At 44.1% G+C, this 26,996-nt stretch overlaps 2 protein-coding genes across 2 annotated transcripts in view; one reads left to right on the top strand and one right to left on the bottom strand.

Moving 5' to 3' along the window:
• Positions 1–26,996, top strand: part of LOC146581175 (protein NLRC3-like) — a 442,961-nt gene that overhangs the window by 191,077 nt on the left and 224,888 nt on the right. The window lies entirely within an intron of this gene.
• Positions 22,032–26,996, bottom strand: part of LOC146581184 (ribonuclease inhibitor-like) — a 39,159-nt gene continuing 34,194 nt past the window's right edge. The window contains exons 4-5 of the mRNA XM_085250867.1: positions 22,816–22,989; positions 22,032–22,140 (exon numbers count right to left, since the gene is read on the bottom strand). Of these exons, the coding sequence (XP_085106993.1) occupies positions 22,128–22,140; positions 22,816–22,989 (187 nt within the window). The 3' untranslated portion in view covers positions 22,032–22,127. The remainder of the gene's footprint in view (positions 22,141–22,815; positions 22,990–26,996) is intronic.

Genomic DNA, 26,996 nt, shown 5'->3' with positions numbered 1-26,996 from the left:
ATTACATCAGGTTATTATATTTATCCAAACAGACGGGACCAATAATGCTTCACTGAGTTAGAGACTTTAACGTCTCTTCTATGTAAGAATGTCTCGTGCTGATAGACCTGCAAACTTGACAACAAAGGTTTTTCAGACTGCATGTAGCTGTCCTCTATGTCAGCTCACACATTTACATTTATGTCACACTTATTTCTGCTTTCCCATTTTATAATTATTACTTACATTTTGATTAGATACCTTGAGTTTGTAAATGATCAAATTACATAATTGGAATACAATGTATCCAATTCAGGGTTGCGGGAGGACGAAGCCTATCCCAGCTGATACAGGACAAAGACAGGCTGCCAGTTTATTGCAGGGCTAACACGATATGTGTAACAGAAAATCCACTTAAATGTTTGATATTTCTTATAATAATCATAATTATGACTATTATTTAAAGGTTTCTTTATAAATACATTTTGATTTTTTAGAACCTCTAAAATATAAACCTGAGCTGTTTCAGATTCTGACCTCTGACCTCACTGCAGCTCCCTCTTGGAAGTACGTCTGCTTCTTGTCTTCCCCAGTGATGACCGCCTGCCCTTGATATCACGTACTGTACCCGAGGAACAAAAAAGGACAAACACTTGCCTTCATTTAAGAAGTACATTCATACAGAGGTAATCTATGGAAACACACTAGTTCACCCTTTGGGAGGAATCAGTTCCTGTGAAACATTTCTGTAAATGAACATCATGTGGAGAATGAATGAAATGAGTTCTTCAGGTGACTCAGCAGTCCCACACTGACAAATGAAATCTAGTTAAACTATTAAGCATATTTGCTCTTCTGAAATCTGTGTTAAACAACAACAAACATAAATTAGTAACAAAAACTACAGCTGAGTAGAGGCTTTACAAACCACCAGCAGCCATAATGCTAAATTTTAATCTTCAAATGTTTTCTGAGCCGTCTTCAACCTGCTTTTAACACATTAAAGTCCCACAGTCAATGCAGCCTGACTCAATCCTAGATGTTCAGCACACAGAGACACAGAGGTGCTGTTTAAAGTTTAGTGTTAACCTGAGTCACTGATCATTTGCAGTATTACAGAGTCTGGCAGTCTTTGCATGATGTCCACGTCACTGTAAGTTTCTAGCTGACTCTCAGGTGTGACAGGTGTGCCTGCAGGAAAGAGTAATAATAACCTGCATCCTGAGGTTTGTCATGCAGGATTAAAGGAGCCAGGTTTTGTTCACACAGCTAGGATTGTATTTTACACTGACCCTGGGTCAGTATAAGTATCATACAGTTTAAACGAAGCACTGAAACTTGCACATATTTATTACAGATGCACTGAAGCTAATCGAGATATTTGCTGTCAATCTGTGGCTGCGATTAAAACACTTTACTGGAAACTTTATTAACTAGTAACTTCATCAGTCATGACAGAAGCTAATATTTCTGCTAACATCGTTTAAACAGTAACAGCTTTACTCCAATATAAGCTAACGTTTACACCGTAACTTTAAGCTAGCACCATAAAGACGTAAAACACGTAATAATATCTACAAATGCATCTTAAAGCTGTTATATTAGCACTCGGTGTATTACTAACATAACCACATTAACATTACTGACACTCGCTGACTTTTAATAGTCATTCTATAAATGCTGTCCGTTTAAATGGTCTTACCTGTACACACTGCATATCCACCGGATTCCAGCCAGAGTATGGACTGATAACAGCCGAAGCGGGTGAATAAAGTCACCCAGTCGCTAGCTGTGCCATTACCCAGCATACACCACTCCCTCCATAAATGCAATAAACCATACAAAAGTATCGTTCTACCTGTTTCTCAGGTAGTTGTTTACAGTATATAATTTATTGTGTTCAGTATACGTCACTACAATGTGATTTCGGAAATATATAAATATACGGACAACAGGCTCTTCCGCGGCAATCTCTTCAATCGGAGGACCCTTCACGTCAATTCCCGACGCGAGGGGGGTACCCTGTGCGTCCATAAGTGCAGCAGAGGGAGCCTGACCATGCGTCACACATTTGACGAGTTGGGAGTGAGAACGTGTTGGATAACAACGAGACGGCCTACCTGAAGGAGATTAGGAATCTGGAGAACTGGTGCCAGAGGAACAACCTCCTTCTAAACGTCAGTAAGACAAAGGAGCTGATAGTGGACTTCAGCACTAAGCAGGAGAGGAACTACCAGACCCCTGTCATCAACGAGTGCCCAGTGGAGAGAGTGGACAGCTTCAAATACCTCGGAGTTCACATCACGCAGGACCTGTCATGGTCCTGTCACATCAACACCGTGGTGAAAAAGGCCCGTCAGCGTCTCTACCACCTCAGATGCTTGAGAGACTTCCAACTGCCCTCCAAGGTGCTCAGGAACTTTTACTCGTGCACCATAGAGAGCATCCTGACGGGAAACATCTTAACCTGGTTCGGGAACAGCACCATGCAGGACAGACGAGCTCTACAGAGGGTTGTACGATCAGCTGAGCGCACCATCCGCTCCGAGCTCCCTGACCTGCACTCAATCTACAGCAGGCGGTGCTGGACCAAGGCCAGGAAGATCGTGAAGGACCTCAGCCATCCCAACAACAGACTGTTCTCTCTGCTGAGGTCAGGAAAGCGATTCCGCTCCCTGAAGACCAACACAGAGAGACTGAGGAGGAGCTTCTTCCCGCAGGCGATACGGTCTCTCAATCACAATCATACCACCACACAATACTGACCCACACATATAGTTCTTACACACACACTGGACTTTCTGGACATTGTTTTCACTTCATCACTTAAATCACTGCTGCTGTTATTGTGTATATATTTATTTATACTTCTTGTGTATTTTGTTCATACATTCTTATATAGTTCTATACTGTGTATTGTGTATTTTGTTGTACAGTTATTTTATTTTCAATTTAATTTATATATTTTATCTTATTCTTTCCCAGTGTGTTGTACAGTTATTTCATTTTTAACCTTAATTTATATTTTATTCCTTCCTAGTTAAATTTACCCTTTTTAATTTTTCATATTTATTTCCTATCTTATTCATAGCCTTTTCCTTTTTTGTTTTCTCTAGGTCACGAGCAGTTGTCCAAGCATTTCACTACATATCGTACTGTGTATGACTGTGTATGTGACAAATAAAATTTGAATTTGAATTTAAATTTATAGTAATGCGTTATTATTGCAAACCTGTTTTTCCACAGAGCGGTCATGAGGCGCAGTCCCACTGCTCTCAGCTTGGGGGAGCCGGCCAGCATGTGCAGACTGTGCAGCACGATCGGGAAGCAAAGCTGGAATATTACAGCACATATGATCAGAGCCAAGTTTACAAGAGAAACACACGGTTACAGCTGAAGAAGGCAGATGTTAGACGATGACTGCTGGTTTGGAGAGTCCAGCTCACTGACAGAGTGCTTTATACTACAGAGCACTGCATCTATCCCACACAGAGGCTGCTGTGGTGGAGTCCAATCCCAGCTCCTACAAACTGGGTACAAGAAACACTGTCTGTGTTCACACAGAGAAAACTGTGTGGAAGACGTGGGAATTTCTCTTTGCTCCTTTGTCAAAGTGCTAAACATCGACAGGGGAACATTTCAGTTATGTGCACAAACTGATTTACCAACATTTGCAACACACAGTGCCCTGCTAATGGTTCTAATATTGCGACCTCCACACTAACCTAGAAGGGTCTGGCTGCAGCCACCGGGGAGCTCCACAGTAACCGGAAACACGTGACCTCCATGGTAGGTGGAAATACGTTCCTGCATGGATCATCGACTGTGAAAACCTTGCAAGTGGATCGTAAAGGTTGGTACAGAGTCTTTCATGTCTAAATTTGCTGTTAATAATTATATAATTGTAGGAATCATCTAGTTTGCTTACACTGATTACGTTGGCACTTTATTAGTGCTACAACAACGGTCAGACCCCCGAGGTATCTAAACTTTAGTAAGAATGTGCACTTTTGACACCTCTGGTTAGCATTTAGTGGTCAGTTTCAAACATATTTGATTTTTGCTTGTTATGAACAAATTCACTTCACTACTTTTCACGATCTGTAACATCAATGCACATTGTTCCATTTACTGCATATTGCACTTTATTCATGTCTCTCATTCCACCTGCCAAAAACATTGTAAAGGTCGTCACAGAGAGTTTTATATATGTATAAATACTAATATTCTCTATTCATTCTGTTTTATTGCCCAGATGTTAGTTAGCCTTTGTTCAATTGTCTTTTATATGTCAATAGATACGTATGTCACAAATAAGTGTCTTGTGAATTATGTTTTTGTAAAGAATTTTCTCCCAAATCTCTTACGTGCTAACTGTAATGTGTTATATCTGCTAAAACCTGAACTTAAATGTGTATATGGTGTTTATTAAAAAACAAAAACTGAAGAAACTTCTTGAATAAAACATCTTCAAGACACTTAAAGCAGTTCAGACGCTTTTCTTTCCCAGCTCCTCAGACTGTCCACCCTGTTAGCTTGGTTAAGTAGCCATGAAGAGTAGAAGGCCAAGTATGAGTTTCAAACAGTAAACACATTTATTTTTAAACCCTGCAAATAAACAACATTAACATCAAAAGTTTTACATTTCCTAAATGTATCCCGCAATCTGAATATAACACCCACTTCCCTACATTTGATCCGCTGTGTTAAATATGATTAAAAACAGAATGCAATCATTTGCAAATCCTATAAACCAGTATTTTAAACAAAGTGAGAAAATGAAACATTTAAAGAAAAATATTAGCCCATTTTGAATTTGATGGCAGCATCCTCTCTCCATAAACTAAAGGCTTTACGATGTTTAGTGCTGGACCATGTTGGTTAATGTGTAAACTTCTGAAACGTTCAACAGTTTCCATTTTGATTAACCTGACCAACATCTAACATAGAACACCTTTGAAGTGGACCTTGCAGCCTGTCGATAACTTCAAACACGTCGAGGTCGCAGAGGCTGAACTTTTACCCAGCATCTCAAGGAGCGCCATAAACACTTGTTACGGTTATTAGAAGGAACCCAGCCTTTAGACATCCCCACAATGACATCGTGACCAAGGGTCTGTTGCATGATTTTTAACATGGCTACAATGTGTCGTCTGCTGAGTCATCGTTTAATACAACAACGTACTGAAAGAGAGCATTCAGCATCTGACTGAGCTGGACTAACCTTCCCTTTCAAAAGTGAAAACTGCAACATAAAACTGGAATACAACCAACTTCTAATGAAATGTAACATTTTATAACATGAACACAGATTCCAGGTGAGCTGTGTCTTCCAGGACTGGATTTACCAGAACAGGTATGAGGATGGTGCCTGACGGGCATGTACGAGCTGGAGTGGATCCCAGCTAACACAGGGTGAGGAGACAGACAACCGTTCACGCTCACACTTATTCACCAGTTAACCTAACCCCACTACCTGAATGTCTGTGAACTGTGGGAGGAAGCCAGAGTCCCCTGAGAGGACCCACACAAACACGGGGAGAACATCCAACCTCCACAGAGACTCTCTCTGCACTAAAAGCACAAAATAAAAATCACACCGTCATGTAATTCAAGAAACTGGTCTTAAAAACAGTTAATCTAATATGTCCACATGGAGCCCGTGTTAAGGTCTGTACTGGGCTTCAGAACATCAAGTGAACAACGTCAAATTGGACCTGGGTGCGTTGTCTCCTGATAGAAAGTGCTGAGGATCAGGACTCAGGGACAATACGATATCTGTCCAGCAGAGGGCGGCATTATTCCAAATGGCTCCATCCTAGAAACATGATGAGAAGGGAACGGCCGAAGAGGTTTGTTTTTTCTTCCAAACTTTATTGAAATTACAAAGCGAACAGTCAGTCATTCCAGTTCAGTTTGTACAGTAGACATATAAGGCAAATAAGAGTAACTATATACAGTACAGTGAAATAAGAAGGATAAATAAATAAAGGATAAAAAAGAAAAAAGAAAGAAAAAGGGGGGAATGTGACAGACTTCATAACAACTTTGTACTTGAAAGTTGTGACAGCTCATTCGTTAAACATTTCTGAATGAATTTCAATCAATGATAAACCTTTTTTATTGGAAGTTAATTTAAGAGACTTAAGTAATATTCAATTTTAATCAAAAACAAATTAAATGATGGGGGTTGAGTTTTGAAATTACAATTATGTATATGGAATTTCCCTAATAAGATGGAGCGGCCGAAGAGTGAACTGTCAAAAGTACTGAATATGACGTCACTTATTTATGTGCGAATGTTTAATAATTAAAGTCCATCCATCTTCATCCGCTTTATCCGAGGCCGGGTCGCGGGGGCAGCAGCCTAAGCAAAGAGGCCCAGACCTCCCTCTCCCCAGCCACCTCCTCCAGCTTATCCGGGGGAACACCAAGGCGTTCCCAGGCCAGCCGAGAGATATAATCTCTCCAGCGTGTCCTGGGTCTGCCCCGGGGCCTCCTCCCGCTGGGACATGCCTGGAACACCTCACCCAGGAGGCGCCCAGGGGGCATCCTTGTCAGATACCCGAACCACCTCAGCTGGCTCCTTTCGATGTGGAGCAGCAGCAGCTCTACTCTGAGCCCCTCCCGGATGGCCGAACTTCTCACCCTATCTCTAAGGGAGAGGCCAGCCACCCTTCGGAGGAAGCTCATTTCTGCCGCTTGTATCCGCGATCTTGTTCTTTTGGTCACTACCCACAGCTCGTGGCCATAGGTGAGGGTAGGGACGTAGATCGACCGGTAAATTGAGAGCTTCGCTTTTACACTCAGCTCCCTCTTCACCACGACGGACCGGTGCAGCGTCCGCATTACTGCAGCTGCAGCCCCAATCCGTCTGTCGATCTCCGGCTCCCTTCTCCCATCACTCGCGAACAAGACCCCGAGATACTTGAACTCCTCCACTTGGGGCAGGAACTCATCCTCATATATATCATTGACTTTAATTAAAGTCAATGATATAGTACAAATACAGCTGCTCTGTGACGGCCTCAGAGGTTGTCTCAGAGAATACTGGGAGCAGCAACACCATGAAGTCCAAAGAAACACTCTGATGGACGTGTGGACAGCAATGCTGCCTTGAGCAGTACCGATGTTTCAGGGCTGGATGACTTTTTTGGGTGGGACATCTACATCCTGACATATCAAGGTTACTTTACTTTTAGGTAAATTTTCTTTACAGAAAAATAATAGCATTTGTCATCCCTTCACAAACACACACATCGATTTAAACCTGACAGACACATATTTGGAAATTACACGAGACGAATCAAATCAGGAAAACAGTTATTAGTTATTAAGTTTAGTGACGGGCAGCAGGGACAAAGCTGCTTTTATAAGACTTTGTCCTGCATCATTCTCATGATAAAACAGACTCAATGGCCCCAAGATATTTATATGACTGCACTTGCTCAGGTTTGTCCGGATTTCAAACTGTTCTAAAAGTCTTTTGATTCAAATCTGGGGCTGTGTTATTGAAAGCAGCAGAGAAATCGATGAACTGAAGTCCTTTACTCTCTAAATGTTTGACAATCAGGTGAAGTAGAATCAAAAGCGCATCCTCCGCTCCTCTATTGGGCTTATGTGCAATCTGCATTGAATCAAGCTGAAGTTCAGTGTCTTCCATAATCACATTTCTGATGATTTTTTCAAAGACTGAGGTGAGGGCAGCAGGCCTGAAGTCATTTAGAACTTTTGGACGACTAGATTTAGGACCAGGAACCACAAGCACACTCAGGCCTGACAGTTTAGCACCTACACAAATTTTGACAAATTTAAATAAATTTGAAGTCCAACTTTTTTGCGATCAATTAACCAGTATCCGTCCCAGATGGTGGCCCGATTTCTAGTGCCCTACTCAATTTAACAATCAACTGTTCTGTATCAAATTTGATGCCACACAAATTATTTGTGCCACTGCAAAAAAAGAATTTCTGTACACTATGAGATAAAGGAGGAAACAACAGCCTGATACCTGCAGGCCTGACAACAGGAGATGTATCTGTCAAGGCTCGGCTGTGTGGCAGGCAGGAGGAGGACCCAAACGCAAAACTCACAGACACGGGGGTGAACTCAAAATCACAGCTTTAATGCTGGAATGGCCGAACATAGGAAATACAAAACTAAACTGGGAAAAGTAAACTAACATACGCGAAGAGACACAGGGAGATCCACACAACATGAGGGACGACGTCACACTGAACAGAGGGAGACGCAGACAGAAATACACAGAGGGTTAACGAGGGAAGTGGGAACACACGGGGAACACAGGTGACACTGATAATCATAACGAGGACAGGGCGGGGTGAACTGAACACTGACGGAGAGGTGGAACAGGAAGTACAGGAGGAGAGAGAGCACGAGTAGAACACCAACGTAACAGGCAGGGGAGACACGGAAATAAACACGAAAGGGGACGAGGGCTCATAAATACATAGAGGGCACACAGGGGGAAGAGAGAGCACGGGGAGAACTTAGACATAATGGGCCAGGGAAGCATGGAATAAAACATAAGGAGAGACGAGGCTCACAGATACACAGAGGGGCACACAGGGAGACATGAAGGGCAAGGGATCAAAACTAGAAGCCATAGAATAAATCACACACAAGTACAATAATACGAAAAATCACAAAGAACTAAAAACGCTGGGGTCAGGAGACCCAGGACCGTGACAGTACCCCCCCCCCCCAAGGGCTGGCTCCAGACAGCCCAAACACAGAAAAACAAAACCAAACAGAAAACAACCCAGGGCGGGCGGCGGGGGCCCAGGACGGAGGGCTCGGAACAGAAAACAAAGAGCACAGCAAACACCGGAGCCCAAGAAAATAACTCAAACACAGAGCAGTTCAGGAGGCCGGCCGTGCGCAAGGCAACGGCGGCGACGCGGAAACAGTTCAGGAGGCCGGCCGTGCGCAAGGCAATGGCGGCGACGAAGGAGACGACGGAGCAGTTCAGGAGGCCGACCGCGCGGGAGGCGGCGGCGACGATGACAGCGCTGGTCCGGGGGCCGACCGTGCGGAAGGCGACGGCGGCCACCCAGGCGAAGGCGGTCCGGGGGCCGGCCGTGCGGAAGGCGACGGCGGCGGCTCTCCAGTGTCAGGCGTACCGGCCGAGGCCCGGTGGGCACAGGACCAGTCGAGACGGGACCAGGCGAAGCACAGGCTGAGGCTGCAGCAGACGAAGACTCTGAGGAGGCTGCAGCGGACGAAGGCTCTGAGGAGGCTGCAGCGGACGAAGGCTCTGAGGCCGGGCCAGGCGAGGTTGCAGAGGCTGAGGCCGGGCCAGGCAATGACGAGGCGGTCGCAGATGGCGGCTGGACAGGCTCCTCGGGCCCTCCAGCTGATGCGGCGTGAGGCTGAACGGGCCCCTCGGGCCCTCCAGCTGATGCGGCGTGAGGCTGAACGGGCCCCTCGGACCCTCCAGCGGAGACAGGAGGCTGAACGGGCCCCTCGGACCCTCCAGCGGAGACAGGAGGCTGAACGGGCCCCTCGGACCCTCCAGCGGAGACCAAAACAACGCCAACAGGCATGAAGTCCTTCGGCCGACATGAGGACAACTGGCGCTGCACTGAGCACTGACTCTGCCCAGGCAATACGAACATGGTGCAGTTCTTAGGGGGCTGCTTAAACTTCAGGGGTCCAGAATCAGCCGGTGACTGAGACCTAGCCTCTGGGGAAGCCCTGGAGTGGCAAACTGTGCCAACGGCGGCTAAACCATGGAAAGTACCCTGAGTAGAAATCCAGTTACCTCTCTGCATGGAGTGAATGAGCAAAACTGGCGACACAGGAGACTGAGCGGAGAGTGGCTGCTGGGCAGCTAACTGAGTTACTGGAGACACGGGTGAGAGCGGGAGCTGAGCTGCTGGACACACGGGGACCTGAGCTGCTGGACACACGGGGACCTGAGCTGCTGGACACACGGGGACCTGAGCTGCTGGACACACGGGGACCTGAGCTGCTGGACACACGGGGACCTGAGCTGCTAACGGTGGAGAAGTAAATGACTGCACAGGGGACTGAACTGATGTCTGTAGTAACGGTGGTGGTGAGAGTGGAGTAGGTGGTGGAGTTAATGACTTCACAGGGGAATGAACTAGAGGTAGTGATGGTTGTGGTGCTGGTGGTTGAGTGGGTGACTGTGCTAAAGGAGACTGCACTGGGGACACTGGAGACTGCACTGGGGACACTGGAGACTGCACTGGGGACACTGGAGACTGCACTGGGGACACTGGAGACTGCAGTGATGGTTGTAGTGGAGGTGTAACGGGTGAAGGAGTGGCTGAAGTGGCTGTGGGTCGGACGGCTAGTGGCTCAGCTACAGGGTATGGTAACGGCAGGGCTATGGGTTGAATGACGGACTGAGTAGCAGCCTGAGTGGCTGGGTGTAGTGACGGTTGTGGTGGAAGAGAAACAGGTGGTAGTGTGGATGATGGAGCTAAGGGCGACTGAGTGGCAGACCGAACTGATGACTGAAGCGATGGTAGAGGTGAAAATGGAGCTTGTGGTGGAGTTAACGGCTGAGCTAGCGGGGACACAGGAGACTGAGCTGCGGGTGGCGGCGAGGGAGCTAACTGAGCTGCGGGTGGCGGCGAGGGAGCTAACTGAGCTGCGGGTGGCGGCGAGGGAGCTAACTGAGCTGCGGGTGGCGGCGAGGGAGCCAACTGAGCTGCGGGTGGCGGCGAGGGAGCTAACGGAGCTGCGGGTGGCTGCGAGGGAGCTAACGGAGCTGCGAAGAGCTGCGAGGGAGCTAACGGAGCTGCGAAGGGCTGCGAGGGAGCTAACGGAGCTGGAAGTAGCAGCGAGGGAGCCGACGGAGCTTCTGGCAGCACAGAAGGTGAATTAGAAGGCCGAATGTCCGGCTGTGGGGTGGCGCGTCGGCGGCGTGAATGCCGTTTCTTTTTTGATGATGGCTCTGACGGGCCGAGCGGCTCCACATCCGGCCCTTCAGGCAGGTGGGTAGTAGCAGCTGGGGGATGAAGGTGGAGCTCGTTGCGGATTAAATCCTGTTCGAGTGGGTGGAGCGCACTGAGTAGCCAGGGAAGACCACAGAACAAGCGCTGTAGTCTGGTTTCCACAGCACGGCGAAATTCCTTCCCCTCATGTTCGAGCCACAGATGCAGGAGTCTCTCCACGGAGTAGATTATGTCCAGACGCAGTTCTTCTGGTGGGTTGAGTGCTGCTGGGTCCATATCTGGTGACGTCGTACTGTCAAGGCTCGGCTGTGTGGCAGGCAGGAGGAGGACCCAAACGCAAAACTCACAGACACGAGGGTGAACTCAAAATCACAGCTTTAATGCTGGAATGGCCGAACATAGGAAATACAAAACTAAACTGGGAAAAGTAAACTAACATACGCGAAGAGACACAGGGAGATCCACACAACATGAGGGACGACGTCACACTGAACAGAGGGAGACGCAGACAGAAATACACAGAGGGTTAACGAGGGAAGTGGGAACACACGGGGAACACAGGTGACACTGATAATCATAACGAGACAGGGCGGGGTGAACTGAACACTGACGGGAGAGGTGGAACAGGAAGTACAGGAGGAGAGAGAGCACGAGTAGAACACCAACGTAACAGGCAGGGGAGACACGGAATAAACACGAAAGGGGACGAGGGCTCATAAATACATAGAGGGCACACAGGGGGAAGAGAGAGCACGGGGAGAACTTAGACATAATGGGCAGGGGAAGCATGGAATAAAACATAAGGAGAGACGAGGGCTCACAGATACACAGAGGGGCACACAGGGAGACATGAAGGGCAAGGGATCAAAACTAGAAGCCATAGAATAAATCACACACAAGTACAATAATACGAAAAATCACAAAGAACTAAAAACGCTGGGTCAGGAGACCCAGGACCGTGACAGTATCACTCCTGTAACACCTGTAACATTCAGCAGTCGCCTCATTGTTCTGACGCACCTCATTGTTTTTCACTCCTAAAACTTACCCCCTCCCTCAACAACTAATGCCATGTTTTGATTGGTCGACATGGTACATTTTTCCACCAATAGGAAAAGGTGGGGACTTTTGGTTTTGTTTTTGCTCACAGGCGGAGAGTGTTTTCGAGCGAGTGTTTCCCTATAAAATGCCGTTTTTACCGTTTCCCGCAGTAAATATAAACAACGATAGTATTCAGGAAGAAAACCAAACATTGCAGATATTTTTATCATAACTCTGGTTTTACGTGGCCCATCAACACAATTTAAAAACTGGTATAAAGTCCACACTTTTTCCGTCAATTGTTCCGTCTGCCCTGCTCACATTGTATTATGGTTTGTATCCCGATGCTTTTGTTATGCTTGGTTTATTGGTATTCTATGTTTCTGTTATTCTTAGTGAGGGATTACTTCTTAGGTTGTGTCTCGTGTTTAGTATAGGTTCAGTGTCAAGTCTGCGTCTGTTTCTTGTTTCCTGTTTTATTGTGAAGGGTTGTGTCATGTCAGTGTGTCTAGCTTTGCTCCCCGTGTCTTGTTAGCCCAAACCCTCCCAGCTGTGTCTCCCTCCTGTTTCTTTCCCTGATTAATTCCCTGTGTATATAGGCCCAGTGTTTTTCTGTGCCCTCAACTTGCTGTGTGTTTGTTATGTCTGGTCCTCAGCGTCTTGTTTTTGCATTGCTTTTTGTGAGTTTTATTTTATGAGGAGTTTGTCCAGCAATAAAGCTGAGTTTTCAGTTTAAATCCCGTCTCCAAGAGTCCTGCATTTTGGATCCACCACTTCTGCCTGCCTGCACACATCACAACATGACAGCTTTAGAGCAATTTATCAATTTAGGGAGAATTTATCTAACAGAAATGGAAAGTTTACCAAGATGTATCAATCCAACGCACACTAATGTCATTCCAGATAAATGAACAAGAGCTATTAATCAAATAAACTTTAATTTTATCTGGAGAAATAAACCTCACTACATGAAAAAGAAACATTTGATCCAATACACTAAAAATGGCCTGAAAGCTGTTGACTTTGACCTCCTTAAAAATAAACTGTTATGTATTTAGTAAAATCAGTTTATATTTTTGTGGTACTACTTTCTGTGTAAAGTGTGGTATTTGTGCGCATTGATATGCCTGTGCCTTTCCACAACATGGTTAATAAAGTAAGTTACTAACAACCAAACAAGTGTTGTTACTTTACCAGTTAAGTTATAAGAGAGAACATAACAAACTGGTAACGAGGATTAAAACAGATCCCCGATGTGCACTGGACGACAGGAGGGAGAAATCCTTGTGAAAGTGGCCAAAAGACACGGAAAAGGTTACGGCAAAAACAACTAATCATCCGTGTGGATGCTAACTCACTCGCCTGGCTAGTGCGCTGCAGAGAGGACGTGAGTAACATCAGTTCTATTAAGTTAAGGATACTTATGAAAATACTGAGAAAATGTCAGGTGGCGTTGGACAAATGGACGTTTTTGATAATGGCACAGAGGATTGAACAACATATGTGGAGAGAGCTGAACAATATTTTCTGGCTAACAAAATAGAGGATGAGAGGAAAGTTGCTGTGTTACTGAGTGTGATGGGAGTGAAAACATACAACTTGTTGCGCAGCCTAAAAGAAAAACTAAATGTGGAAAAGAGAAGGAAAGCTGCATGAAGTAACTGAGAAAGACTCAAATGATTCTTAGGAGGATTTGGCATGCCTGGAGCTATACACAATGCAAGAGAAAGACAATGATGCAATATGGCTCACACCAAAAATACAAGAGGTTGAGTTACAGATGGAACTGGACACTGGGTCTGCCCTCTCACTGATCTTATATGAAGATTACAGAGACAAATTCCCCAATCTGAAACTGAAACACACCTCAGTGAAACTGAAAACATACACAGGTGAAAGAATAACTCCTCTGGGAAAACTAAAAGTGAATGTGGAATATGAGAAAAAGAAACGCAACCTGGAACTTTATGTTCTGAAAAAATGGAGGTGTGCCATTATTTGGGCGTGACTGGTTGAAACACATCCACCTCAACTGGAAAGAAATAAAGTCAATGAGACTGGAACGAGGCCTGAGTGCACATTCTGTGGATGAAAGACTGAAACAGATACTTAATAACCATGCCCAGGTGTTCAGAGATGGAATCAGCACCCTGAAAAATATTAAAGCACAGATCATACTGGAGGACAATGCAAAACCAAGATTACACAAGGCACGTCCTGTACCTTATGCTTTACGCCCCAAAGTCGAAGCAGAGCTCCAACGCTTGGAAGAGGAAGGAATACTCACCAAGGTGGAATGGTCAGATTGGGCTACACCAATAGTGTCAGTAAGCAAGAAAGCAAGTGACAGAGTGCAGATCTGTGGTGATTTTAAGGTTTCAGTGAACCCAGTTCTCCACATAGATCAGTACCCACTTCCGCAGATAGAAGACATATTCACAGCAGTCGCAGGTGGCAAACACTTTTCAAAAATTGACCTTGTCCAGGCTTATCTCCAGTTGGAAGTAGAAGAGACATCCAGGAAATATCTGGAGATAAACACTCACAAAGGCCTATATCAGTACAACAGACTGGTATTTGGTATCGCCAGTGTCCCAGCAGTATGGCAACGTGCCATGGATCAGGTCCTACAAGGCATTCCAGGAACACAGTGTTTTCTGGATGACATAATTGTCACTGGTGTTGATGAGGAGACTCATCTGGCTAACCTAACAGCAGTCCTGGCCAGGCTAGAAAAACATCGATTGAGAGCAAACAAAAACAAATGTGAGTTCTTCAAGGATGCCATTGAGTATTGTGGACACAAGATCGACAGACATGGGCTCCACAAAACCGAGGACAAAGTTGAAGCAGTCCTGAAGACACCAGAACCTAAAAATGTGAGAACATAACAAACTGGTTGAGATCCTGGATTAAAGAGGGAATGGGAAGTGAAGAGGAATACAGAGGAGTGATTGGTCGGTTCATGAGGTGGTGTGAGGAGAATCACCTGAAACTGAATGTGGCCAAAACAAAGGTGCTGGTGGTGGACTTTGGCAGAAACAGATCCCTCCTCTGTCTGCACTGGTGGGAATGATGTTGAAATAGTCACATCCTTTAAGTATCTGGGAGTTCATCTGGATCACAAGTTGGAGTGGTCTGCCAACATGGACGCTGCCTACAAAAAGGGTCTGAGCCAGCTTTACTTTCTACGAAGGCTCAGATGGTAAATGGACTGGTTCTTATATGGTGCTTTTCTACTCTCATTGAGCACTCAAAGCACTTTGTACAACTTGTGCATTCACCCAATCGAACCCATTCACACAAGCGCTTTCTTTAAGGTTTTTAGTGCTTCTAACATTCACTCGCATTCACACTAACGATGGATGCTTTTAAGGACACTGTCACTATTGTGTTTTTTTTTTTTTTTTAAATGTCCACATGTAGAGCCCTGAGAAAATTAGTCAACAGTCAACAGAATGACTGGGATGTGTATCTGGATGCTACACTGTTTTCTTTGAGGTCCAAGGTCCACACCACAACCAAATACACACCATTCCGTTTAATGTATGGGAGAGAATTGGTAAATGGTAAATGGCCTGCATTTGTATAGTGCTTTACTCAGTCCCTAAGGACCCCAAAGCGCTTCACACTACATTCAGTCATTCACCCATTCACACACACATTCACACACTGGTGATGGCAGCTACATTGTAGCCACAGCTACCCTGGGGCGCACTGACAGAGGCGAGGCTGCCGGACAGTGGCGCCACCGGGCCCTCTGACCACCACCAGTAGGCAGACATGGGGTTAGTATCTTCCCCAAGGATATTTGGCATGCAGCCAGGAGGCAGCCTGGGATCAAACCACCGACCTTCTGATTAGTGGCTGACCTGCTCTGCCACCTGAGCTACGTATTCTTCCTGTTGAAGTCCCAGTAAGTGTTATTAAGGAATTCTATTTATGCAAAAACTGTGATAATGCATGAATTAAATGTAATCTTAATTGGAAAGTGCGCATACTGATATTAGCTGCAGCTTTAATCTTCTCTGCTTAACTTCTATACGCAAGACACATTTTAAAGATAAAGAAAGTGACTAGTTACTACTTTATGTTTGTATCTTTATGTAAAGTAATAAATGTTGAGGAGACCTTTCAGTATGTGTTCACCTATGGAAGTGTATCAAGAGTAAAAAGTGACTATACACAAAATGATAGGAGTCTATCTTTGTGGCTTTCTGTGATCAAAGCTTTATAATAGTATATTTACTTTTAAACATGAGTTATTATAGTTCGGATTTTCAGTTCATGTTTCAAATGCATTATTTGCCATTATGATTTTAATTGTGATTTAAAATGTGAAAATTTTAGCTGTCCTCCATCATTCTCCCTGAGGAGTCGAGTTACGGTGACTTTGTATCTTCTACAAGAGAAGCACAAGAGCAAGTTAAAAAAAACTGTAGAGGAAAATATGGCAAAGTCCCAAGACTTACAAAAGGAAGCCTATGCTAGACAAGTCCAGAAGTACAGAAACCTTGTGTACAGCGTTGGAGATGAAGTTCTTCTTTTGAACATGAGGAAACATGGAAGGAAGGGAGGAAGACTTGATCCAGATTTTTACAGGACCCTACACCATTCAAGACATCGCTGGCAAATGTGTGAGATTAAAAAAAAAAAACACGGAAGGAGCAACTTTAAGAAATCACTACAGCATTGACCATATCAAGCTGTACAGAAGAAGTCACCATGTAAATATCAGTGACAATGAAAAATACCCAACTCACAGTCAGACAGTGAACAGCAGCACAGACCTGAAGATGCCCCCCTGCCATCCTACTGCTAACCCTCAGTGCCAGCAAAGTCCAGAGGATACCAGACCCTCTGTTATTCATTATGCACCCAAAACGGCTGACAAAAGTTGTTGCTCCCACAAGGAGTTTAATTGTGTTCCAGGACCAGAAACACATGAACAAGAACTTCCCTCCCGGAAACAAAGCTTAGAAAATGAAGGTGGCATAGTGAACAACTCTTTTTGACCAGTTGGTCATTTGTTGCCAGTTTGGCGTTGCAACTTGATTGACTGTTGCATGACTTTGTTTGCATTTTGCAGTCTTCAACTCATATTGGATATAAAGAAACATGCAACGTGCACTGAGCTTGTAGAAGTCTAGAAATGGATCTGCCTGTCAGTAATTTTCTATTTTGCCCACCCGCTGAACCTTTCCTATTTCTCTGCGTGTAAATGCATGCCTATTGTATTGACTTTTTTCCTGTTGTGGCCCGTTGGCCTTTACCCAGCTTATCCACTAAAAATCTCATGCATGCCTGAGCTAACTTATCATATTTTTCTTTCAGTAAAGAGGCTATGGCGTGCAAAGGATACTGGGCGCCTGGAGTCAGTTGTTGGAACATAAAAGTTATTTGATTCCTCTTTTCGAACACTGCAGGGGTCACGGTGGTTTCTGATGAGGTAAGAGAACTTATCATTATTGATTCTGATTTCGAGGTTCTGCTCCTTCTGAAGCATTTGCAGTGCAGAGACCATTAATAGTTTAAAATGTGCGGGTAGGTCTGGGGGGGTTTATATTGTAAAACTCTAAGGTTTCACCCATTCACTTCAACAGGAAAAAATGTTATCAACCACAACACAGATGTTGTGACATCTGTGACATCATAATATCCAGTTTCAGTATATGCAGAAAGAACCTTTATCAGCAATTATATTCCTTTAGATGTTTTTGTGTACAGCACTCAAGCAGTTACTTCAAAAATTGTTGCTGTTGTTGTATAACAACCCGCACCGTGTCATTGAGAGACGAAAGGAAAGTAAGAAATGTCCTTTGCCTACTAATTTTGATATAAAAAAAAACGTATTTACTGTTCTCTAACATTTTTGTATACTTGTGCAGAATGCTGCACACCTGCTCTGTTCAGTAGTTGCAAGCTCGTTGTTTTCTGGGCAGTTCAGATGCCTCAACAAGGTATGTTGAAAGTTCAAAAGTGGTCCAAACAGTTGACTCCTTTCTGTTGCTGAGGAAAGAGTTCGGTTCCTTTAAAGAAGACTATATTTGAAAACACCCTGAGACGCATGGTACCTAAGTAAATCCAAATTACTCTGCACTTCCAATCCCACAGATGAAGTTCCCAGTTGAAGACATGTGGCTGTGCCCTGTGAACTTTGGTACGCACTGGATTCTTGTGGTATGTGTTCATATAGTTATTAATTTGCGTAATTTGTTGTGAAGCAGTTTCTTGCACAAAGTGTTGTTGTTTTTTAAATACGTTTTCAGTGGCACAAACTATTGTAATTTTTTAATTTATTAACTTTTTCTTCAGATTGTCAACATTTCTGCACAGAAAATACTGCTCATAGACCCCATGGGGAATGAAGGTGTTTATGACAGGAAAATTCTGCGCAACTGGAGGTATGCATGATACTGAGGTATTATTCTTAGATAAAACATTTCTTGTTTCATTACAAACATTTTTGTTCAACTAGGAATTTTCTGAGGATGAGAGGGCATGAAGACACCATGGAGTGGCAGTTACAGACTATGCAACACAACAAGCAACAGGATTCCAGCAGTTTTGTGGAGTTTTAATGTTAAAGGTAACCCTTATTCAAATGATTCAATATCTTGTTAGCTATAATTAATAATAATTGAATTTAAGTGAAGTGAAATTTATTTTGGTCAACAACAACAAAACAAGTTATCATTTTACATAGAAGTACAGTAACAGTAACTGAAAAAGGAATAGGCTGAAGCTTTGTGGATCTGTATACATTATTATATCCTTTACCTAATTAAGACTTTACATTCTAATTATGATCAATCTCACAGTTTGCAGAACACTACCTTGATTTTGGAGAGGTCAGTGAGGTGTCAACCACTACAGAGGCAGTTGTGCTGGAGCGAATGCAGATAGCTTGCACCCTACTTGAAAATCGAGGTAAGTCCAGTAAAGTCCTTATCACGTTAGAGTGTGTACTTCCATTTTAAATAGTGCTTTTCAAACAGCACAGTGCAAATAGTGCTCTTCAAACACTTTCAGATAAGACCCTTCTCAAAGTCTAATTTAAAAAATTCAGGAGACAAATTTTCCTTGAAGTATATTTGGAAAAAATGTACTATTACTCCACCTAAACTTGGTTTATCTGACCCAGATAGACTGCAGGTCATAACTTACCTGAAGTTAAGTTCACCTCAGTTCTCTCCTCCTCCTGCCTCACCTTCCCTCATCCACCTGTTGCCTCTGTGGAAGCTCCACCATAGCCACTACCAAACAACTGACTTATTTTTACACATCGACCAGCATCCGGCCAATCCACCACCTTTCATTGTTTATACCATTACAAAACAAAAATAAAAAAACCTCATCGGCTCATAAAAACGAAAAATCACCATCGGTATGCCCGATGGCCAGTCAGGCTATGGTCGTGCCATCAGTTAACCCTTCACGTGGCAGCTGTGACACGCGTGCCCAGGGTTGCCGACCCCTGCTCTAAAGCATCTGATTTGGATTCCTGAGATCAAATATATTTTCCTTTGGCTTTGTTTTCTTCCTGTAACACCGGACCCAAGAAACATAAGCTGGGCGAATATGGCGACAGCAGAACTTTTATTCAATACTGTGGTTTTGCATCGGGACACAGATACTCCCGCTCTCTCCCACTGCTGTCACGTCCGCTCTCCCCTCCGACTGTCACTGCCAACATATAAACAGAGACAATCAGTGACAGATCCCCAGCACACCTGTTCACCCCGCCCCTGCGCCGCCCAGGGAGCTCACTGCGTCACCCCTCCTCTGCAGCTGGCCAGAGACAACACCCACGCCACACTTCCCATTTGTGGCTTTAATGTAGTGTTACATCCTGTTTGTTTGCTTCCATCTGTATACATGTCCAGATTCACTGTTATGTTTCTATTCTTACATTGCTGTGTGATCACTGTTCCCTCTGCTGACTGATGTGACCTTTTGTATCTCACACTGATACTTGTCATATTTGTATCTGCGCCTTAAAGATAAAAAGTTTTCCATGCTAAAACACAGCTCCACCTCCTGCAGTTCTCCCTCTGAACCACTAGATCTCTCTGTTATCTAAATGAAGACGTGCAGCACAGCAACCACAGCAGCACTCAGATCACACGTGTCCTGTTATTATGTATAAAAGCATGAAACAGGTGAGACAGGTGGGATCAATATTAATGTTGTGGAAATATATGAAAAAGCAACAGAAGAGTGAAAACATTTCGTGTTTCTAGAAAGATCTTTCAGCTCACAGCTGCTCACAGACTGTATTTACAAGTGACAAACTGCAACTCTACAGTACATCTACAGTATATATCAAATATATTCTGTATTCAAATCTATTGAGTGATGTTTGAAAGTCTTTCCAGGTGAGTTTGATCCAGGAGGGTCTGAAGCCAGAGTCAGACAGAGACTGTGCAGAGACTGTAGAAGGACAGAGCAGCAGCAGAGCAGTCCAGATACACTGATGATCCTCTGTCAGATCCAGAGGGACACACAGGGATGATGCTGGACTCTACATTGTGTCTGACAGTGGAGCTGTTCTCAGAGCAGTTCACTCTGCAGCACTGACAGTCATCTGCACTTCTTCTCATTCCTCTGTCAGTCACTGCTGGATGAAGCTCTCCTCTCCACCTCCCAGTAACATGGCCCAGTCAGAGCGTCTCTACTAGAGATGGACCGATCCGATATTACCTATCGGTATCGGTCCGATACTGACCTAAATTACTGGATCGGATATCGGAGAAAAATAAAAAATGTAATCCGATCCATTAAATATCACGAAAGCACCTCACAAAACTTGCAACACGCCGTAACTCACCTCAGAACGTTAGCAGTCGGAGCAGTATGTGTCACGTGATAGAGCGGCTGTGGCATGCGGGACCTGTCGGTGGTCTGGATAGCATTTGGAGCTTCGCTAGCAACCTGGCATTTCATCTCCGACAAAGTTATCCCCGAGAGAAGTAAAGCACGTGTGTAAGTCCATCTCTGAATGTTTGTAAAGCATTCCCACGTTAAGCTTAACGAGCGACTGCCTCTCGCTCTCCGGCTGCTACTTCAATCGTGAAACTGCTTAAATGATCAGCTGATCGGCTTTTCTGTCGCGAGTCTGTCTCTCTTGTTTGTTTTTGGTCCACTTTGCACCAGAAAGAGGAAACCAGCGGCTGAACAACAGCAGCACGTTTAAGCTTGATAAGCTGTTGTTACAATTTATTTAATATTACTTTCTACTCCAGGATCTTTTTCTACGTAGCTGACGGCTGGTAACTGTGCAGGGGCGGATCTAGCAAAGTTTAGCCAGGGGGGCCGATAGGGCATTAACTGGGAAAAGGGGGCACAAAGACATACTTTTCTTTCTTATTCTCATTTAAAATGTCGAGCTTTTAATAAATAATTATCTGACACCCAAAGTTTTAATTTGATGTAAAATGAATAGAAGTCAATTACTGTATATAGTGACTATTAAGTCTAATATATATACCCTAGTAAGCTATAGTACTTTTTACTTTGGGAAGGTACCATCTGTGCAGTCTGCAATTTTGTTGAAGAAAGATGTTGAATCTATTTAATATTTCTTGAAAAATAATTGATTTCTGTGCATTTTTTTTTCACACTGCATCAAATTAAGGTTGATTACGTCGATTAAGCATCATGAGGTGGAGCGTGAGGGGTGGTTCCCTATTTTTTATTTATTTATTTTTGTTGTTGCTGGGAGTTGGAACCCTATTAGTTAGGTTGCTTAATATTTACGCTAAGTACTCTTTAAAATACCAGAATAGGGAGGATGGTGTAGGTCTAAGTTTATTAGATTGATCAGTACTGCTGAACTATGAAATATTTTTTTTGTATACAGGTATAACAGAATAGCTTTAGTGTAGTTGTTGTTTTAAACTTGAGTATGAACTTGCAGACTTGCAAAATGCAGCAAGATATTTTAAAAAACAGTTTTGTTGATTAAAAAACACTATATCGGATTCATATCGGTATCGGCAGATATCCAAATTTATGATATCGGTATCGGTATCGGACATAAAAAAGTGGTATCGTGCCATCTCTAGTCTCTACACACAAGCTGCTGCTGCTTCAACCTCTCTGGATCATCAGGACACAGCTCCTCCTCTCTCAGCACACACACCGTCCTGTTTACCATCACCACCTCCACCTGCAGAGAGAAGAAGGAAGAGCAGAGGAGATAAACGAGTGTTTCCAGAGACTCTTCATCAGCTGTCAGTCAGTGATGCAGAACATCCAGTATAAAGAGCAGCAGGGACTTCAGTGCTGGGACTGTACTAGGACTCATTGTTGCTTCACTTTTTCTAATCTTTGGATTTTTATTGAAGTTGATGAAAATGTTTTTCCCTCCTAGTTTGAGTTTGGACTTTCATTCATTAGAAGAACCTTGGTGTGTCCACTCTGAGCTCTGTAGGAACCCCAACAACAAGCCCAACAATCCAGATGGACGGTTCCAGCTGTTAACTGGAGGAATTCCATCCAAACATCTGCTCTCACTAAATTCTTCCTCACCTACAGACTGTGTTCTTCACTGCTTTAAACTTGGAAATGAATGCAGTCATTGGTCTGCGTGCTGCTTTGTTCAGAGAGCTGATTGGCTGTTGACAGCGTTTGATCAGAGCGTGTCAGCTGTTACTATGGTGACCATAAAGGTCAGAAACAGGAAGTGTTTGTGTCCAATCCTGAAGCCTGTCACCATTCTCCTCTCACAGCTTCACTGAGAAGCTGCAGCTTTACAGGGAACACTGGATCTTTGTTTCATACTGACTGTGTTTAGTACAATACTGCTGACAGCACCACCCACTCACTCCATCACTCTACTGACCTCAGAGTCTCCAGTCTGTAGTCTGGACTCTGCTGAAGATCAGACAGCTGCTTCACATCTGGATCCTTCAGGTTGTTTCCCGACAGGTCCAGCTGTCTCAGATGGGAGGGGTTGGACTTCAGTGCTGCTGCCAGATAATCACAGCTGATCTCTGACAAACCACAGCTCATCAATCTGTATAAAGAATGAAAGATGTAAGTTTATTAGACAAAGTGTGAGCTTGAAATCATTCAGTGTTTCATCATCTGTTCAGAGCTGAAGGAGGTTCAGAATGTAGAAGTTTAGAAAATGGAAACTCCAAACAGCTGAAGCCAACAGGAAGCAGCTTCAAACAGGAAACTGTGCAGAGTTTCAGACTATATGTCCTGATGCAGCCAGTTGGATTTTGGAGATTTGAATCTCTGTTCTGTGACTAAGTCCTTGAATCATTTTTTCCAGTTGGTCCAACAAGACAGACTAAGTATTGGACATGTGTTGTGGCTCCATTAGGGGAGCTTCTAAATGTGATGTGATGGCCCCTCTGGGTCTGTCAGGTCACAGGACTGAAGAGAGCTCAAACTGGGCACACAGTTGTTCCAGTCTGGACCAAAGACTCTATACTGGGACTGAGGGACTGCTTTGACTGCACCCACTGGGACTTTTTAAAGGCTCATGTTCTCACTGAGATCATCGATTTCTACTTACATTTCTTTCTGGGAAAAATGGGGATTACTTTGGAAACAGGAAGTATTTTCCCCAATAAGCAGCCCTGGATTAGTAAATCACTCCAACATGTTCTCAGGCAGAAGAAGTTGTCTTGTTATGAGGGAGAGAAGAAAAAGATTGAGACACAGAAACTTGTTGAAAGAGAGATAAAGCAGCTAAAATCAGGTGTAAAAGTAAAGCAGAGGATGAGCTGAATAAAGGACACTCAAGGCTGGCTTGGAAAGGAATGAAGTCCATGGTGGGGATGCAGAACAAGGAGCAAAGATGAATGTGATGCTGAATCAGCAGAAGACTTGGACTCATTTGATTCCAGCTTTGATATCATTGATTTCAATGAAGAGCTTTGTGATAGTAGCAAAGGGCTGGTAGCTCTGAGAGTCCCACTGATGAGGTGTTTGTGTGGAAATCTCTTAGTGGGACCAAAGAGAGAAAAAGCCCTGGTCCTGATTGTAGCAATGGGAATTGCATTTACCTGTGTGTTCCACCCGGAGTCTTGAGAGTGTAACACCGGAAGGTGAGAAGCGGAGACTCATGACAGTTTATTAAGAGTTTAATAAAAGTTTACCTCGGAGGAGGGAAAGTTTAACTGAGCATCTTGTGAAGTTTATAGAGAGAACAAGATGAAACATGGTTGCAGCGGGCTCTAGAGTGATCCACAACAGATTGAGCGGACGGTATCGACGCGTCCAGCTAGGCTAGTTAGCCTCGGAGGTGCTAACGGCTCAGGACAGCAGGTGAGACGCTGACGAGAAGAGCGCAGCGGCATCTACGATGGATGGATTGAAGCCACCCGCACAGTGGAGTATGGATTCAGTGAACCTGTCTAAAGCATGGAAAACATGGAAAGAAGAGTTTACACTCTACACGGAACTAGCTCTGCCGGATGCTGAGGAAAAGGCGAGAGTGAAGCTGTTTTACTATCTGATCGGGGAACGGGGCAGGGAGCTCTGTGGAACGCTGATCGGAGCGGAGGCAAGAGTAACATTGTTTGGTTGTGCAAACCAATTGTTCCAGCAGCTGTCTGGGTGGCTGGTCTCAGACGATCTTGGAGGTGAACCTGCTGGATGTGGAGGTCCTGGGCTGGTGTGGTTACACGAGGTCTGCAGTTGTGAGGCCGGTTGGATGTGCTGCCATATTCTCTGAAACGCCTGTGGAGACGGCTTATGGTTGAGAAATGAACATTCAATGCACGGGCGACAGATCTGGTTGACATTCCTGCTGTCAGCATGCCAATTGCACGCTCCCTCATTGCTTGTGGCATCTGTGGCATTTTGCTGTGAGACAAAACTGCACATTCCAGGGTGGCCTTTTGTTGTGGGCAGTCTGAGGTACACCTGTGCACTACTCATGATGTCAGATCAGCATCCTGATGTGGCACACCTGTGAGGTGGGATGGATTATCTCAACATAGCAGATGTGCCCACTACCACACATTTGGACTGATTTGTGACCACTGTTTGGGAGGGATGGTTATATTGTGTATCTGGAATGAATTTTAGGTCTCTATGTCCATCCCATGGGGAATGGGAGCAGTAACAAAGGTGTTGCATTTATATTTTTGTTGAGTGTATGTTGTGATTTGTTTACTGGTTAGAGAACAGAGCAAAACATCTGTGATAATATTTTGAGTTATGGCTTTGTGATCTGTTTACTTGTTTGGAAGAAGAAAAAAAAAAAGAGAAAAAAAAATAAGGAAATGAGAAACAAAACGGAAAAAATAAATAAAAGTAATACTAAAGGAAAATAGAAAGAAAGCTAAAAAAGTAAGTGGAAGAAAGAATTTTTATTTTTGAAGAAAATTGTGTCTAACAAAGAAATGTCTAAGTTTTGTTCCAGTTGCAAATTGAGTTCTCAACTTATGAATAGTTCATTGTCTTTGTAAAAGAAAAGGGATGTAGCAATGGGAATTGCATTTACCTGTGTGTTCCACCCGGAGTCTTGAGAGTGTAACACCGGAAGGTGAGAAGCGGAGACCCATGACAGTTTATTAAGAGTTTAATAAAAGTTTACCTCGGAGGAGGGAAAGTTCAACTGAGCATCTTGTGAAGTTTATAGAGAGAACAAGATGAAACACTGATGCTGTGGGAGGGAAATGATTGAAGTGTGCTGTGAGGAACTGACTGGGAGATTTTCACACATTTTCCAGTCCTCCTTGGAACAACAGGAAGTTCCCAGCATATGGAAACAAAGGTTAAGTGTCCTATGGCACTCAGTGATGATGGTGCTGTGGCCCCACCACTTCCACCTCTCTGTAAAGGAACTAACTGTCATCTGAAGCTTCAAATGGAACTAAGACTTCCTCCACTAGGTGGCAGTGTCTGATGAGAAAGTGTTAGTGGAGCTGGCCTGGAGTCAGAAACAGGAAGATGCAGGATTTGGGCTGAAATGGGGAAAAGTGGTTAGCACTAGTGCCTTAAAGCAAGAAGGTTGTAGGTTGAAGCTTGTTGGCCTTTTTGTGGAGGTTGGATGTTCTCCCACAGTCCAATGAAATGCTGCTTAGGTTCATTGGTGCTTCTAAATTGGCTGTAGGTGTGGATGTGAGAGAGTGCTTCTCTGTCTCTCTCTGTTGGCCCTGTGATGGACTGCTCACCTGTGCAGGTGGACCACGCCTCTTCCCTATGACAGCTAGGGCACAGGCTGCAGCCCTGTGAGCCTAAGCTGAATAAACAGTTAGCAAAAATGATCCATAGATGGCCTGAAATCCCCCAGTTAGCAGTTTGGTAGATAGCTATGACATGCTAATCCCATCCAGCAGCTGTATTCTACCTGTAAGCTGATCCCTGCTGAGCCAAAGCACTTTTTCATATACAAATTACAACCTTTAATAGAAACCTATTGGTCAGCATCTTATTAGCCTGCTGTTAGCTTCATTCCACAGAAAACTGAGAGAAACTAACAGAGTTGATAAAGAATAAAGAGAAATGTGCTGATTTAAAGCCTTTGAAGTGCTTCAGATGATCTCTGTCCACTTCTGTCCACTCATTCATTCATGTAAGCTTTCTAATGCAGCTTTGATCTTCACAGTCTGCTTCATGAAACTCATTCTAACCCTGAATGTCAGAGTGTTCCTCCTTCTCTTTCCCATCATTCATGCTGGCAGTGGAGGAGATTTGGATGTTGGGCTGTGTTTTGGATGATGTGTGTATGTTTGTGTTGGACTGCTGTCTGTAAAGCAAACGGACATTTTTCTTTGGATTTCAGTGTCAGACAGACTTTAAGGTGGAATGAAGAGTTTGAGAGTTTCACAGTGAATTATCCAGTGGAGGATTTTTGTTCTTCTTTGAAGGTTTCAAATGTGAACATTGTTCTGCTGCGGTCAATGGACTAAACCAGAGAAGAAGAAAACAGACTTTACCATGAAGATCCTCAGTGTGGATCAGTATAATATCAGCCTGATGTCTGCAGTTTAGTGTCAGCACAACTTTCACATCATATTCATCTCAGCACAACTAAAACATGCTGACTGACCTCAGAGT

The sequence above is a fragment of the Mchenga conophoros genome, linkage group LG3 (genome assembly GCF_057382185.1).
Source record: "Mchenga conophoros isolate Kocher_MC1m ecotype Shallow Benthic linkage group LG3, M_conophoros_male_GT1.1, whole genome shotgun sequence".
NCBI classification, from domain to species: domain Eukaryota; kingdom Metazoa; phylum Chordata; class Actinopteri; order Cichliformes; family Cichlidae; genus Mchenga; species Mchenga conophoros.
This window is presented reverse-complemented; position numbering and strand designations above follow the sequence as displayed.